The sequence below is a fragment of the Protopterus annectens genome, chromosome 16.part0, assembly GCF_019279795.1.
Source record: "Protopterus annectens isolate FY-2018-M chromosome 16.part0, PAN1.0, whole genome shotgun sequence".
Taxonomy (NCBI): Eukaryota; Metazoa; Chordata; order Ceratodontiformes; family Protopteridae; genus Protopterus; species Protopterus annectens.
The window spans coordinates 284,379,785-284,395,231 of record NC_056750.1 but is presented as its reverse complement, the minus strand read 5'-3'; the positions used below and the strand labels follow the sequence as shown (position 1 = coordinate 284,395,231).

At 39.2% G+C, this 15,447-nt stretch overlaps 1 protein-coding gene across 2 annotated transcripts in view; it reads left to right on the top strand.

The window, feature by feature from the left end:
- Positions 1 to 15,447, top strand: part of OXA1L (OXA1L mitochondrial inner membrane protein) — a 634,732-nt gene that overhangs the window by 247,827 nt on the left and 371,458 nt on the right. For both annotated transcript variants that reach the window (XM_044058379.1, XM_044058378.1), the window contains one exon: positions 14,481 to 14,645. In XM_044058379.1, the coding sequence (XP_043914314.1) occupies positions 14,481 to 14,645 (165 nt within the window). The remainder of the gene's footprint in view (positions 1 to 14,480; positions 14,646 to 15,447) is intronic.

The window sequence follows — 15,447 nt, the reverse complement described above, 5'->3', positions numbered from 1 at the left end:
AAGGACACTTTTCAGAACTTTTTTTCAATTTTTTTTTTTTTTTTTTAACTTTTATTTATTTATTATTTGTTTTTTTATTTTTTTTTTTGTGATAAAAACATTTTTTTGAATCATCATTTGGGGTGGTGGTTAATAATTAAAATTAACTTTTAATTAAAAAAAAATTCATTTGTGAGCATCTTCTTTTTATATTTAAACACCAGGTTTTTTTCTCGGTTTATTTTTGCATTTTTCATGCTGAAAGGATATAGAGCTAAAATGTGTGTGTGTTTTTTTTTTTACACGTATTGTCTGGAGTATTGTGGACCTTTTTTTGTTCTATGCCCAATAACGCTTCTTGTTGTGTGTACGTTGTGACTGGGTGCTTTCATTTTGGTTACTTGTTCAGCCGGCACCTTCCTTTCCTACTTGGTTATTCTATAAGACTGAGTCATTACCATCTGTCAGACAAAGCCAGGAGTAGTACTATAAAGTTGTATAACATTTATATATTACCTAGCTATTCCTGTCATCTAAATTCTAGACATGACTGACAAAAGCAACAAAAAAATAATTACAGGATGGTTATTCACATATTCTCTTGTACGTGGCAGCACTCTCTCTCTCTCTATATATATATGTATATATATATATATATATATATATATATATATATATATCTATATAAAAAATGTGTGTGTGTGTATATATATATATATATATATATATATATATATATATATATATAATGTATATGTGTGTGTGTGTGTGTATTTATATATCTGTAAGTATACACACACACGTATACAGGAAGAAAATAAATCTGGTTTAAAATTACCCTTTCAGCAGTCTGTCCAAGTATGCACAAGCACCAAAATAAAACATCTCCCCAGTGACTTCTTCAGCAGTCTGCCCTAATATGCACAAGTCAAGTCAAGTCAAATTTTATTTATATAGCACCTTACAGACATAAAAATGCCACCAAAGTGCTTCACAAAATACAATAAATACAACATTAAACATAAGCAATCATCCCACACTATTAAAAGCTAACTCATAAAAGTAGGTTTTTAGCTTTGATTTAAAAACTGCACCAGAATGCAAGATTTCCATCACCAACCCCTTCAGCAAATATTTCCCCCAATGCATTTTCAATAACTGGAATATGTCGCAACCAAAAATACATACAATGACTACTACAAACTGGACTACCCCAAATCAACTGTGAGGTCTGACAGTGCCCTATATGTAAGGCATAGATCGATCCTCAAAAGCTTGTAGACAAAATGGCGAAATTTTGCCTTGCTGATTTTTCTTTCAGCAACATGACAGAGAATGAAATTGGTGGCATCCATTATGACAGTGAAGCTAGGACAAACAAAAATGTGAAAGCCATCTGATAAAAAAAAAAGAATATAAAGAAAATAAGTTGATATTAAGATGATCTGCATGAGAAACGGGAGAAACATCGCAAGTCTGAAGCTCTGAGTCATTATCAGTTTGTCTAGTGTTGGCAGCAATCTGCTGCATACAAGTACCCTTTATGATGTTAGCAGACAAGGAGGGCTTGAAGTGGTGAGAAGCAGATGGGACTGTCACTTGGCAAAAAGGAAGAAGCAATTCCTGGCTGCTGAAGGTCAGCAGCAACAGCAAAACATCCATCTGCATGAGAAACGGGAGAAACATCGTAAGTCTGAAGCTCTGAGCCATTATCAGTTTTTCTAGTGTTGGCAGCAATCTGCTGCATACAAGTACCCTTTATGATGTCAGCAGGCAAGGAGGGCTGGAAGTGGTGAGAAACAGATGGGACTGTCACTTGGCAAAAGGAAGAAGCAATTCCTGGCTGCTGAAGGTCAGCAGCAGCAGCAAAACATCCATCTGCATGAGAAACGGGAGAAACATCGCTAGTCTGAAGCTCTGAGCCATTGTTATCGGTTTCTCTAGTGTTGGCAGCAATCTGCTGCATACAAGTACCCTTTATGATGTCAGCAGACAAGGAGGGCTGGAAGTGGTGAGAAACGGATGGGACTGTCAGTTGGCAAAAGGAAGAAGCAATTCCTGGCTGCTGAAGGTCAGCAGCAGCAGCAAAACATCCATCTGCATGAGAAACGGGAGAAAGATCTCAAGTCTGAAGCTCTGAGCCGTTGTTATCGGTTTCTCTAGTGTTGGCAGCAATCTGCTGCATACAAGTACCCTTTATGATGTCAGCAGACAAGGATGGCTGGAAGTGGTGAGAAACAGATGGGACTGTCACTTGGCAAGAGGAAGCAGTGATTCCTGGCTTCTGAAAGTCAGCAGCAGCAACAAAACATCGATCAGCCAAAGAAACAGATGGAACAGCGCAAGGCTGAATTACAAAGCCATTTTTAACGGTTTTGCAAGTAGGAACAGAAATTTGTTGCAGACAATTATCTTTGGCGATGACAGCTGGCAATGAAGGTTGGGAAATACTAAAGGGATATGGATTTGTCACTGTACAAGTGAAAGCAACATCTGGTTTCTGAGAGGCAGCAACAGTAAAAAAGCATCTGTCTGTGGGCTGCGAAGTGATTGACTGAGTTATAGCTGCAGCCCTTGCGAAAGAAGGAAGTTTGCCAGTGTCCATGATGCCGGCCTGCCTTGATAAAGTGGAAGCTTGTGATGAAGCATCCCCAATAAATAATCTGTAGATGTTGATGCCAGTCTTGAAGAGTTAACAGAGCAGGCAGCAATTTCAGGAGACATTGCATAACATTTTTTTCTTACCATAACTAATGTACAATAAAAACAGAGTAAATAGAGCCAGAAAATGCTTCATAATAGACTTTTTAAGCCATGTGATCTCTTCTCGCTTGTGGAAGGCACTCTGGGGTAACAGCTTACAATTTGTATCTTCTCATGGCGCGCTCTGGTTTAAGCACACAGGCACCATGTGAAGATACTCAGGGTTAATGAGTTAAGATGCATGCATTGGCTCTCTCTGTTTATCGAACTATATGGCACTGTGATGTAGTAGTAAGATTTATGACTCACAGATCAAGTTCTTGAATTCAATCCTGACTTGTGGTCATTGTCTCTAGAGGTTTTCATGTTCTCCCCTTGTATGTGAAGTTTTCTGTGAGAACTCCTAGTTTCCTCTCATCTCCCCAAATCATGCTGTTTGATTGGATACACTGAGCTGTGCCAGTATAAGCTTGGTCTCACAGGCCCGAGTTGTAGTTGAAAATGGGCTGAGAAAGATCAGTTCACCTAACCAGGTAATAAATTAAAAATGAAATTGTGACCTTATGGAGAACAAGAATATAGTCTTGCAATAACTGGCCAAATAGTTTCTTAAAAGGGTGTTCCCCTCTGAAGAAACCCCTCATTTTTTCATCTTCATGGCTGACAAGCATACCTGTTTGCCGTTTGAGCATGCTAGCTTACTAACTTTGAAGTTTGTATTTTAGGAGGTGCTTTTGCTTGTACCCTTTTCTTCTGCTTGTGTATTAAAGGAATTGCAGACCCTTATTTGAAAGGTGGTTTTGCTTTATAGGGGAACTTTCATTACTATTTGGATATCATTATTGTTTACATGCAATTTCGTGGTCTGTTTGACTGTGTCTTTATTGTGTGCTGTTGAAGGCTTCAAGCTATCAACATTTTTGTGATGGAACAATCATTCGATCATTGGATTGACTATCACATAACCAAGAGTATATGTAGGCTTTTTTTTTTTGCATTAACGGACATTTTGTTTTGGACTTTTTTTCATATACAGACAAGTTGTTTTTTGGATATCATCTTTGTTTAACCATGGACTTAATAATGTTCAAGTAAATTGTACAAGCCAATACCTTTTTGAGTATGTGATAAAATAATTATTTTTACAGCTGAAATATTTTTTCGTTATGGGTACATAACAATACTGGGAAACATATGTTAGTGATTTTCATGTTTTCTTTTGATATTTAGCATTTTTTAACCCAGCACCTTACATTTATTCATTCATAGCCACACCTACTTCCCTCCCTGGTCAGTTTTGTCTCCATTGCTTTAGTAACACACACTTCCTATTTCCACCCCATAGCAACCATCAGTCACCTCTCCCTTCCCTCCCATAACCTATATTCTCATCTGCTCCTCCCTAAACATACAACTCACCTGCCCCTGTAAATTACTCAGCCACTATCATACCTACTCTTACTAGCCCTATCTCACCATGCTTTCGAAACCCTCATCCTTCTCTATTCAACTACTACTACTTCTCTACATATCCTATATCTACTACCTCACCCAGCCATTTAACACTAACCACTCACCATCCTTTCATATAACCAACCATCTTACCTCACCACTGTTATACCCACATATCCCAGTATCTCCCAGCCTATATCCCATAAAAAACTATCTACTCTTTCCCTATAAACTTATTACTCCTCATAAGTACCCTACCCCCTCAGTAGCTAACAAAACCCTTACAAATCTAATAAAGCTCAACCTAGATTCTAAGCAGTCCAAGTACCTCTCCAACCTAATCCTATATTTAACTACCATTCTACTATCTGGAGATATACACCCTAACCCAGCCCCCCACCTCCCCTCTACAGATAAATCCATCCTACGTACCCCTTTAAATGCCCAAAATATAGCTAACAAAATCCCTAATCTCCATGCCTGGCTCAAACATAATAAACCTGACATCCTGTCCATCTCTGAAACTTGGTTAAAACCCCACATAAAACATTCTGAAATAACACCACTCAACTATTCTATCATTAGAAAATATAGAACCCACAAAAAGGGGGAGGAGTAGCTCTCCTATACTTATCCTCCTTATCAGTTACTCCCTATAACAAACCTACTCCCCCCTTCAGTAATGCTGAATTACTCCTAGCACTACAAGTTAATAAACACAAACACATATGTATAGCCTCCCTTTACACCCCCCCCCGTGACAATATTTCTACACTGAAGGACATCCTCTCCTGGCTTTCTACCAATATTAGCAATGAAACAATTCTTGGAGACATGAATATCACTTGGTCCTCCATTCAGTCTCCCACAAACCCACTAAACATCAACCTCTACAACTTCTCTCAGCTAATCAACTCCATAACCCAGCCCTCAAAAAACCTCCCCAGTGGTAGTACCCTAGGCTGGATTTTAGTCTCTCACCCCCATTATTTCTCTGACAGTGGCACCCTTCCCGATCCCCTTAGTGACCACCTACCCACATTCACATATAGACTTCCTTCACCCTAACATCTTACTCATAATTATATTACTGTTCGCTGCCAAAAAAAACTTCAACCCTACTACCTTTTCTAACTCTCTAAAAGCAATAAACTGGAACACACTAAAAACTCTACCCCTGGAAAACGCAGTTGCCCACTTCAACTCAACTTTCATAAACCTCTTAGACCACCATGCTCCCATAAAGACAAAAAGAACAAAAACCAAAACTGCCCCTTGGTTAACCAAAAACACACTGGTGACCATGCGCCTCAGAGATAAAGCCTGGACATATTACCAGAAAAATAAGACCCCCCCACTTATATTGAATACAAAACACAGAACTACTTCTTCATACTCCAAAACAACCATAAAACAAACTCTCAAAAATTCTGGAAAGGAATCTCTGCCCTCCTTAATCCCGGCAAAACAGATAACCCCAGCCCAGAACCTAATGCACCAGACAAATATTTGGCTAAACATTTTAACCCTTTTTTTTTTTTTTTTTTTTTTTTTCATTGACTCTATTTCCAAACTAACCTCATACTTCTCTAACACCACCACATCCTCCACTTCACCCCCCTCCTTCTCTAACAACACTACACCCCCACTTCTGCTTCTCCTTCCATTTCTTCTCCATCATCACCACCCTTAAATACCCTCTCTTCCCAGTCTCCACCTTTCTCATTAAAATCTATACCCACATCTACCATAAAAAAACTCCTTCAGAAACTGAATCCGTGATCTAATGCGCAAGATAACATTCCTTCGTACTTTCTTAGCATAGCTGCCGAAGCCATTGCCTACCTGATTAGCATTCTAATCAACCGTTCTATCCAAGAAAGTTTTGTACCCCAAATTTGGAAAAAAGCTATTATCATACCTTTGCATAATGGTGGCAAAAATAACAATATCACTAATTTCCGTCCCATCGCCATTCTATCTCCCATCTCTAAACTCCTAGAAAAGTGTATCCATCTACAACTCTTACCCCACCTCATAGACAATCACCTACTAACTCCCACATAACATGGTTTTAGACCCAGTCACAGCACTATGACCGCCCTTCTTTCCTTCCTAGAAACTGTGAATAAAGCCCGGGACTCTGGCCACATTGTATCTACCCTCCTACTTGACCTCTCTAAGGTCTTCAACACTATCTCTCATAATCTTCTTCTAACTAAACTCTCTAAGCTTAACCTCTATCCCCCTCCTCTCACACCTGGTTCACCAGTTACTTATCCAATAGATATCAAGCAGTCAAATGGAAAAAAGCCACCTCCTCATTCCTTAACACCCGAAATGGAGTTCCCCAGGGATCCATACTGGGTCCCCTCCTCTTTAATATATTTATAAACGATTTCCGCCACTGCATCCCTTTCAGAAAAATTATCCAATATGCAGATGATTCAACTATTATCTGTTCTGCCATCTCCATCCCTACTTTCCTAAAGCTTACACAAGATGCGTTCTCAACCACCGAACAATGGATGAAAAAAATCACCTAGCACTCAATGCCTCTAAAACCAAATTAATGGTATTTACTCTGTATAAAGCCACCTCTTTCAATGTTAGCCCATTCTCTATCACTAGACATAATAATACATCTCTCGAATTGGTATCAGAGGCGAAATTACTAGGGGTCCAAATTGACAATCGGCTTAAATTCAACTTCCACCTACAAATAAATATAAAAAAAAACCCCACCAAACATTTGGCATGCTCTATCGAGAAAATCGTTACCTCACCCCCTCTACTAAATTCACTCTCTCTACCACATTTCTCATCCCTTCCCTCCTCCATGGAGCCCCACTCCTAACTAACCTACAATCTAACCTTAAAACACAACTCTCCTCTTGCTGTAACAAAATTGCCAAGTTCGCTACCAGCCATAAGTCCTCCACCCATCACTGTATATCTCTCCACAAACTAAAATGGCTAGAACTATCCAATCATCTCACCTACACTCAACTTACTCTTGCACACAAGCTCATTTTCAGCCCCTCCCTTTGTCCCTCCCTTTCCTCTGCTTTTAAAATGCACCTCCCTGATAGGTTTTGGTTGTTAGATCTTAGCAGTCTAATAGAATTGTATAAACCAACTCGTCCCTCAGGTAAAAATCTCCTATCCTATGGTCTTGCACGTCTCTGGAACTCCCTTCCACCATCCATCTGTACCACCTCAAACCACTTTTCATTCAAAAAAATCTCTTCACTCACATCTAATATCCCAGTGGGAATGCTCCTGCTCCCACCCCACATAATCTCCTCCACTCTTTATACTAGCAACATCCATTTCACTTACTCTCCTAACTCATACATCCTGCTCTAGCATGTACCAAGCTATTTACAATGAATATATTAGAATGCACCTCTTAAGTGCAAGGTTCCTTAAGATGTAATGGCTTCTCAGTATTCATATCGTAATGTTTTTCACTAGTCTGTAGTATTTGTAATGATTGTAACCTAAAACCTTACTGTAATCTTGTTTGTTTTTTGAGCTTTTCTCCACAGGACTCCATTGAAAACTGGTTCATCTTGGCCCAATGGACTGTTCTGGTAAACCAACTGCAAATAAAATAAATAAATAAATTATGTGTAGGGAGCAGTATCTGCTTTTTCACAATGACATGATGTCCATCAGAGAATTGAGCCACACATCATTCAGAAGGTGTTTTTTGAATTGTTCCTAAAACTGTCCATTAATGTATTGGCTTTCTTTGCAGGTGCAGAAAGGAGAGAGAACATTGCTCAACTTGAGTAAATGACAAAAACTCTGGTGTTACCTCAAATGGATGCATGAATGTAGAATGATGAGCTTTTCATCTCTTTTCTCTCAAGAGCAAAAGACTTGCTGCCAAGTATACATTTTCCAAGTGAATTGCCATTGATTTTCTTTATTGTTATTGGACAGTCTACCAACCACTGGAAATGCTGTCAGTGCTTACTATACAGGCAAATTTTAGCTTTGCTGAGTCTTTCTTCTGAGCCCAGTGAAGGTTTAAGACCATAAAACAAAATTCAAAATATAAACTCCACCCCATGGAGCAGAGGGATAGAGCCCTGAATCCACTCCAAATGACATGCATTTGACTGGTGGCCCAGGAGCTGTAGGTTGAAGGCAAGGGAAAATGAGAGTGAGCAGCCAAATGGATCATTCCTCCTGGGGGTAGGGAAGCACTTTGTCTCGCTGTATTGGCAATTGCTGCAACATGAAGGGCTTAGTGAGCCACATACTGCAGGCAGTGTGCCAATCAGACAGGAGATTGCCATGTTGGAAAGTGTAATGGGGGATATGGCAGTTCTGAGACTTTGCATACTGGCCATTTCCCTGACACCTGACTCTTGCCTCCACCATGGAACTAATGAGCCAGAGAGCTTTCATCTTGAGGAAAACTATGCAAATACAGCCAGTAATATAAGCAAATCATGTGACCTTTAAAAATAAAAGTCACAGGAACCACAAGCAAATCTGTGAGGAGAAAATATTAATGATCAAACTGAAAAAGAAGAATTTAATTGGATTTTATGTCTGGGAGCACACATTGCACCTGGGCTAAATGGCTATGTGTCTTTAAGATCCTTATTAAAAGAGTACCATAAATGAGCTTGCTTGTATCATGTGACTATGCCATTATTTAAACAGAGATGCTGTTATCCACCAGTATGCTTGAATATTTTTACTAGCATTTTTACTAGTGGTTTTAAGTGTTTGTAGTGAATAAACTGGATTTGCTTGTTGATTGCATCTTGATAGAGGGAAGGAATGGTCATTTGGGTGCAGCATGGGTGAGCCATTGAGATGATCCTGGTGACAAAAAAAAATACAAAGGTTTAAATATCCAGTAATTAACTATATGCTGGAACCTGTTGTGTCCTCTAAGAGGTTGTCTATCAGAATAATTCATAGTCGTAAAATTAGAGGCAGTAAACCAGAAGTGTGGATGCTATTTGAATGGCATTTATGTGCTAAGAGTTGCAAAATCATTAACACATATCTTGCTGTTTAGTAAATGTGCTTTTAGTTTATATTAAACAGTTCTATCAAACAAAAAATGTGATAGCTATCACTTTGAGCTCACAGGTTCTTTCCCAGAAGAGCCCTCCTCACAGGGAATCTGTTGTGACTACCCCAGAATCTCCTTCTGAAAGGGACTGTTAGAGGTTGTCCCATTTTTTTGGAACATGGAGGAGCTCTTTCTGCCCCTTCTTGATTTAAAAATGAACATATAGCTTTTTCCCCATCTGGATCTCAGTGACCTCATACAGTACATCTGATTCTGGGTGGTGACTCTTAAAGTGAGGCGCAGTGGTGTCACACTGGAAGTGATGGATGTCTTCTGATATTTCGGCATGTGGGTTATCACGCAGGAGGTTCCTCCAGTTTGCTCTGAGTAGGCATAAGTTGAAGTTCAGAGTACTGCTATTTGGGTTTTCTCTGCGGCCCAAAGTATTTAATAAGAGTTGGCAAGTGTAGCCGAAGCCTTGCAAATTTAGGACTTCCATGTTTTCCTTTAATTGCTGACTGGGTCCTGACATCTCTGTCTATGGACTTCACAGAATTCTGATTGCAGTGGATCTTCCTCTAGATGCAGTTCCTGTAGGTAACAGTAAATTTAGAAAACACTTCTATAACTCCTTATAGGATAGCATCTTATTTGTGTAGCTTATCTTTCTCTCTCCAGTGCTACTTATTTCTGCCCTGGGAGGGAGCCAAGGCGGTCATGATTTTGACTTGTTGGCTAAGACCAAACCACATTGTGAAGATTAAGCTGCATCTTACTAATCCCTCATATTTGAATTGACAGCTAGTTCATTGTATGGTATTTCAAGAAGGAAGGGAGCATGTGGTTTGTACCACTTCTGCAGAGAAGCAGTACTAATATAGCAGCTGGCCATAGATAAAGGGCTTCTCTCTTTTAGCAGCTGACATCTCATTGTAGAGAGCAGACTGGTAAATTTCTCTGAACTACCCTTCAAGACCTCTCTTAGTGCAATGGATTCAGAGGCCATGGCTGGTCAGGGACTTGTTGAAAGTGGGGTATTCCAGTGATCTGCCTTTCTGCTCCTTGGAAGGATGTGGTTCTCTCCTTATTTTGCTTAGTGCAGCAGAGTAAATTGAGATAGCAGTGGATATGTTTCCCATTCCATGGCACTGTAAATGCTGTTACTTTCTCCTAACATTTATGTTGATTCCATACCTCACTGTTGAGTTCAGAGAAGAAAGACAAAACATATGTGGCTTCAGATACAAGAGTCTCTGTTAGTACAGCTAATTATCCTTGTCTTTGCCAAGGATGTCTACAGTGGCTGATACAGCATCCATCTTCACCTCAGGGTCTGGCTCCTGTTGTAGACCCCTTGCTTCTACTAGATCTTCCAGCTTGATTTTCACAAATTATTGAGACTGCTAGAAAGCCATCTACTTTGTAGGGTTATGCCTCCAGTTGGAAGCAGGTGTCGGTGTACACAATTCTGTACCCTGTATCCCAGACTGGTTTGTTTGAAGTTGATTCTGATCTGTCCCAGATTTCTGTATGATTTTAGCCTCAGTTATTCTGCAGTCATGGTGCGTGTGTACAGTATTTCTGCTGGTCACAATTGTTGCTTGTTGCTCAGCAATGTCTAGCTGAACATTTCCAATAAACGTTCTCCCTGCTATGGGATGTGAATGTTTTGATAGACAGGCTTGTATGTCTATTGTTTGAGCTTTTTATCTCAGAAGTGCTGAAGTTATTCTGTTGCAAAACACTGTTCCAGGTACTTGCCACTTGTGCTGCAGGATGTCTGAGGTTCAAACCCGTTAGGATGTAGGGAGATATAATTTGTCCAACAACGGCAGCTGAGGTCAGCTAAAAAATGACTGCTTTTTCATTTGTTTGGTATTCCTTGATTCCACTTATTTGATCGGTTTTTAGAGATGTAATTTGTCTTTCACAAGGATTTAGTGTACTTTAGGATTAACTGTCATTTCTTTCCAAAAGTATTTTTTTTAACTGTCTCTGAACCATTCTTTTCATCTGCCTGCTTCTTAATAGGGCAGAAAAGTGAGCCCTTCATACTTTTAATGGGCAAATATGGTTTTGGCTTTACAGAAATGGGTGTACAAGTTCAGGAAAACTGAACATTTATTCTCCTTTGCTCAAAGGTCAGAAGGAGCTTACTTTTGCCAGACAAGCCCTTTCCAGATGCATCACCAGCTGCGTAGTCTTTTGCATTTAGGGGGTTAATCACCCACTGGAAAATGCAGTCAAAGCCTGTTCCAGGAGTGGCTGTCATCAGTGCATACATCAAAAGTGTCTTCCATTACAGTCATCTGCGTAACTGCCACCTCATCTTTGGAACATAGATTCACCAAGCATTATTGTCTTAGCTGTGCTTCCATGATTTGCCCTTCCATTGGTACAGTTGTTCTTCAAATATCATCCTTCTGAATCTTGGTTTATGGCCTATTCACCATCTTCTTCTACCTTGGTTGTACTGCTTGGGAATTCAGCTAGCCATAAGACCTTTCACTGATGGTCCTCTGTGTTACATGTAACAGATGCATTCTTACTGTCAGCTGTTGTACAACAGGGTCATCCTCGATGGGTCACAGATGTGTTTCTTCAGTTTCCAGTCCACTGTAGGTGGACTGCATTGACTGAGTTGTACATATGGTGGATAAGTATATAGTTGTATATTGTTTGTTAGCATGGCATATAACAAATTTTAATTCTTTCTTGATTTGTAGAAAGGTGCATGTTATTGGCCGAGATGAATTGATGGGTTCTGGGCTAGGTTTTTGTAACTAGCTGGCATGTTACTTCATGATGTCATTGCACCTACTGCATATTCTAAGAAGAATGCCAATTAGTGGCTGATAGAAAAGATAAAACCAGCCATAAGGACTGATAGAGGAGAGTTCTTTTGAGTCAGTTGCAATGGTAAGAATGTATCTGTTTCTATTCCTGGAGTCTGACTAATCTTAGTAATATGCACTGTCACTTGCAAAAGGAGTGACTGTTTTATAGCAAGATGCTTGTTGAGCCAAAGCATTTTATTCTACCATTCTACAAGTTTGAATGCTATGCCTGTGAATGAAAGTTTAGATTTCAGTTTGTAATTTTTCCAGACTCTGTTATACAAGACTGAGAGTCAATCATCAGAACATTCTTTTGGTGATCATAACTCATTGAAACTCCAGAGTAAGGTGCACTAAATGGCAAAGCAGAAATTGACTGATTTTTTTTTTTTTTTTTTGCAGGGGGCAGACCCCCGTAAGTCACTCTTGAAATAACAAAACAGCACCCCCCCCCTTAGTGACACAGTCTTTTCAATTGGTTACTGTCAAGCAGGTGATTACTAATCAGCTGGTCCTTGTCAGACACAGGACAGTAGAGTTTTGAATTTTTTAAATGTAATGTTAAGTTATTCACTTGTAGTTTTTGATATGCTGTTAACAGTGTGCTTGTTTTCGCTGATAGTCATGTGTTTGACTGTCATGTGCTAGGTGTGCGCCATCCAAACTTTGAACTGGTAATGCATGCATTCAGCTGAAGCTTTTAAAGCTTAATCTTTACCTGTTTAGTTTAGGTGACCATTTTTCTAGGTACATTACCCTGCAGTGGTGCAGCGGTTAGCATTGTCGCCTCACAGCAAGAGGTTCTCCCATTCGATTCTCGGCTGGAGCGCCTTCTGTGTGGAGTCTGCATGTCCTCCCCGCAGTCGAGTGACGTTGAAGACATGCAGGTAGATGCATGCGTGAATGGGTGTGCCTTCTTTGAAGGTTGGGTGTCGGGCTGGCAACTTGGCACCATAAAAATCCACTGCCAGTCATTAGCGGACCAGAGTTCCACTGTGGCAACCCCTAACTGGGAAAAGCCGAAAGACACTGATTTGTATTTGTCATCTGGAATAGAGCAGTCCTTTTTTCATACCCAGCCCAGGAGCACTGCCTAGATAAGAGGGTCTATATCATATGAACGAATGTTCAGAATGTCGAACGCTCTAAAGAGCGAAAATGCCAAACCTCAAAGTGTTTCTTGTGGGGTCGTAATACAGTGAAAGTCGGAATATCTGCCCATTCCTATCTCAGAGTTGGTATATATATATTTAAGGGGGGTGGGGGGCACAGCCCCCCTCAGTAACGAGTTTGAGGTCCAGCATTTTTGTTCTTTAGAGTATTCGATATTATGAATATTTGTTCATATGATATAGACACAGTAAAGAGACTTGCTCAGAATCACAAAGATAGGCAAATGGAGGCTGTGGGAATCAAACCATGCACCACTAGACTTTTTTTTTAAAATCCTGCTGGCAAGCTCTTTATACTTTTAGCAACCTTTTAAGTATTTTTATTTCATGTTTGAGCTGTGTATTTTATGGGTTACTTTATAGATTTTATTCCTTAGAATTTTTGTATTGTACTTAGTTTATAAGCATTACAGAACCTTAAATATTGAAGCTTATGAAGTGTTTTTTCTTTTGTGTTTTCAGTAATCCTCTTTTTTAAGGAGGCAATTGTTTCATAGTAGAGATGTTTTTTTTTTTTTTGTCCAGCTTATTTGAATAAGTGACATGATGTATTGTGAATCAGAGCTTACTTTTGGCTTGAAGTTTAATACTGAATATTCCAGAGGAAATTATTATGAGATTTAGTCCTTGCTGTAATGTTTATGCAGTATGTATTTTGAATGGTTTATCTTTGCTAATTTAGCTGGATATAATTCCTGCATTGTATAATTATGCTGTATAGTCTTCAAGATTTGTGATGTTATAGGATATGTGGTAATGCAGTAGACCAGCAGTGTAAACATAATAAAATTGTCAGTCATTGGAATACATAAAGATAGCTACACAGTCACTTTAATGTAGCTGAGCAATTTTGAGAATCTTGCTGTCCATTGTGAATCTGGACTTAAAAAACTGATATCCACATAATATTTAAGTAACCTAATAGTGGAATATTTTGATGTTCATCGTGTTTCACTGCTGCAGTCATTACACTTGGGCTATCCTGCCGTCAGGCTGACGGCAGGATAACCCAAGTGTAATGACTGCAGCAGTGAAGCCACTCGAACATCTACTTTTCCTCTTTATATGCAGTTTTAACAGTTTCACATTGTAGAAGGCTTGTTTTAATTTTTTTTTTCAAGAACTGCAAATAATGTTAAGATGATCCTATTAGAAAAAAGATATGTCTATGTGTTGTAAAAGTAAATATTGAATGAGTTTGAAGAAAAGACTTCCAACAGCAGTAATTTTTTGTGGTACTTCACAAATGGCATGTGTAACTGTCATTTCTTTTTTTTTTCTTTTTTTCTTTAGGCTCCAGTTTTTATATCCTTCTTCATCGCCCTCAGAAAAATGGCATACCTCCCTGTGCCCAGTATGCAAACAGGTGGTCTTTGGTGGTTTTCAGATCTGACCGTAGCTGATCCTTATTACATCTTACCACTTGCTGTCACTGGAAGTATGTGGGCTATTCTTGAAGTAAGTTGCTAAATGGACAAACTACAAAGACACACGCATGGTCTGATTTCTTCTTTGTCTGAAATGTGAATATTTTTCATGCAAAAATGAAGCAGTTACCCAGAACTGTACATGTTCATGAGAAAAATACCAAATATCACAAGGCAGTATGCGCTTATGAGAAGATTTACATGGACTTGCAGCAGACAGCATCAAAGTAAAGCCAGGTTCGTTGTAATTTATTTTGGAAAACACTGAGTTTTCCTTTGATTAGTGCATATCTTTGTGAGAGAAAAGAGGTGCCAGTTTTTAAAATGCATTTCAGCACATTAACTGCTAATTGTGAAGAATCATGCAGTGGTAGTAGTACAAGCATCCACACTGACAGGACTTAAATTACTTTAAATCTTTTGGGTATAGACAAGTGCCCCATTTACACAGTTGCCTTTTTCTCATATGAAGGAAGTAAAAAAATTTCCACAACTTGAGTTTGGAAAAAAAAATGGACCTTCATTCTTGTGGAGCCTGGGTGTTACACTGTTGAAGTATCGCAGTCAAAACAAAAAAAATTAGTGGAAGGACAAGGGAATGGAGCAGTTACACTATTTTTTGTGTGACTTACTTCTGTATAGATATTGAACATTGTTACTGTGGGTTGCAGTTTGTTGAAAAACTCAGGATGTGTTTGTTGTTAGTGTTAAAAGATGGAAAGAGAGAGTGAGTGAAAAACAGTGATTTAGAGAGAGAGAGAACCTAAGCAGGGTATAAACTGCAGATGTTCTTCGTCTCACATTGCTGCAGTCATAACCTGTGGGTAGTCAGC